The 2,469-nt window shown below is 43.8% G+C and overlaps 1 protein-coding gene across 1 annotated transcript; it reads right to left on the bottom strand.

The window, feature by feature from the left end:
- LOC137621033 (uncharacterized PPE family protein PPE16-like) lies at positions 1 to 918 on the bottom strand. The gene has a single exon (XM_068351472.1). The coding sequence runs from the start codon at positions 916 to 918 to the stop codon at positions 1 to 3; it is 918 nt and encodes a 305-aa protein (XP_068207573.1).
- Positions 919 to 2,469: the final 1,551 nt, after the last annotated feature.

Below are 2,469 nucleotides of genomic sequence, written 5' to 3'. Positions count from 1 at the left end.
TCAGGGTCCCCGGCATCCGCTGTCCGAGTAGAGGTCCCTGGCCTCCGCTATCCTGGAGTACGGGTTCCCTGTCTCCGCTGTCCCAGAGTCTGGGTACCCTTCTTCCGCTGTCCCAGAGTCTTGGTCACCGGCCTCGGCTGTCCCAGAGTCAGGGTCCCCGGCCTTGGCTGTCCTGGAGTCGGGGTCCCCGGCCTCGGCTGACCCGGAGTCCGGGTCCCTGGCCTCCGCTGTTCCGGAGTTGGGGTCCCCAGCTTCCACTGTCCCGGAGTCCGGGTGTCTGACCTCTGCTGTCCCGAAGTTGGGGTTTCCAGCCTCCTCTTTCCCGGAGTCAGGGTCCCCGGCATCAGCTGTCCCGAAGTCTGGGTCCCCAGCCTCTGCTGTCCGTGAGTCAGGGTCCCCGGCTTCTGCTGTATCGGAGTCGGCGTCCCCCGCCTCCGCTTTCGCGGAGTCGAGGTCCCCGGCATCTGCTTTCCCTGAGTCGGGGTCCCCGGCCTTTGCTGTCCCGGAGTTAGGGTCCCCGGCCTCCGCTGTCACGGAATAGGGGTCCCCAGCCTCCCCTGTCCCAAAGTTGGGGTCCCCGACCACGACTGCTCCGGAGTTGGGGTCCCCGGCTTCTCCTGTCGTGGAGTCAGGGACCCCGGCCTCCGCTGTCCTTGAGTCGGGGTCCCAGGCCTCCACTCTCCCGGAGTCTGGGTAGCCGGCCTCCGCTGTCCCGTAGTCGGGGTGCCCGGCCTTTTCTGTTCCAGAGTCGGGGTCCCCGGCCTCGGCTGTCCCAGAGTAGGGGTCAATGGCCTCGGCTGTCCCTGAGTTGGGGTCCCTGGTCCCCGTTGTCCCAGAGTCCCGGAGTTTGGGTACCCTGCCTCCGCTGTCCCAGACTCGGGGTCCCCGGCCTCGATTGTCCCGGAGTATATTATGCATATACATATATATGCTTATATGTATAAAGTTACTTTTATTTATATATGTATGTATGTATGTATATATATATACATACATACAAATATATATATATATATATATATATATTATATATATATATATATATATATACACATACAAATATATATGTATATATATATGTATATATATATATATATATGTGTGTGTGTGTGTTTGTGCGTATATATACATATTTATATACTGTATGTCTCTCTCACTCTCTCTCTCTCTCTCTCTCTCTCTCTCTATATATATATATATATATATATCTATACACATATATATATGTATGTATATATGTATATATATATATATATATGTGTGTGTGTGTGTGTATACCATGTATAATTAATACATGACTTCAATAACCTATCTGTCAACGTACAGAGCGCGAGTTTCTAATCATTGCCTCGTCAAATATCACACGATGTCAGTATGTTTGTGTAAGCAACCGTAATTAGGCTCTTGTTGACTCTTCAGAAATCCATTAGTCTAAATTTAAACAGCTCATTAAGACCCCAAACCGCCTGGAGTCTTTTAAGTATGTAAATAGACTCAAGAATTCCAGTATCTGAAAAAGACTCGATTAACAATCTACCTTTTTGCCATAATATGCTGAGAATGAACTGGTTTGGGGGATTCTTTCAATCCTATCGTTTGTTTTAGGGTGAGACCTGCTTTATTTATTTTATTTTTTTTTTCCTTTTTTTATTACCTGCTATAGTCAATTCTTTTTAGTGATGCAGATTTACACAGACTCGCAGAGGTGCCCTTTTAGTTCGGAAAAGTATCCTGATCGCTGATTGGTTGGACAAGATCATTCTAACCAATCAGATAGCAGGAAACTTTTCCGAGCTAAAAGGGCCCCGCTGCGAGTCAGTGAAAATGCGCCTCATTAAAAAAAAATGAGTATAGTGTACCCGAGCCGACAAAAATGACGTCTAAATATTCAGATAGATGTACAGATTCAACCCTTTTCACCTCCACCCCCCCCCCCTTTCCTAACTAGAACCTGCTGGTTCGGCCATTTGTGGGAGAGTTTGGTTTCTGAGTGTACTTATCTGGGCATCATTAGTCATAAGGGTATGACTACTCTCTCTCTCTCCACCGAGCGTGACAGGTCAGATATCCATATATATATATATATATATATGTGTGTGTGTGTGTGTGTGTTTGTGTGTGTATATATATATATATATATGTGTGTGTGTGTATATATATATATATATGTATATGTATTATATATATATATATATATGTGTGTGTATATATGTATATGTATAATATATATATATATATATATATATGTATTTATATATTTATGTATTCATATTTATATATATGATTATGGATATAATCAGACACAAGGTATTTATTATATAGTGGCGATAGTCGTTCACGTCTGGAGGAGAGATTCTCCTTTATATTTACACATGAAAGCTAAAATTTCATATTTTAGGAGTTTTTATCCCTTAATAATTTATATTTAATAAGTTTATTTTATGAAATTTATAACTTATTTACGTTCTT

Source organism: Palaemon carinicauda, chromosome 27, assembly GCF_036898095.1.
Source record: "Palaemon carinicauda isolate YSFRI2023 chromosome 27, ASM3689809v2, whole genome shotgun sequence".
Lineage (NCBI taxonomy): Eukaryota > Metazoa > Arthropoda > Malacostraca > Decapoda > Palaemonidae > Palaemon > Palaemon carinicauda.
The sequence above is the reverse complement of the archived record's forward strand: the minus strand, read 5'-3'. Positions and strand labels throughout refer to the sequence as shown.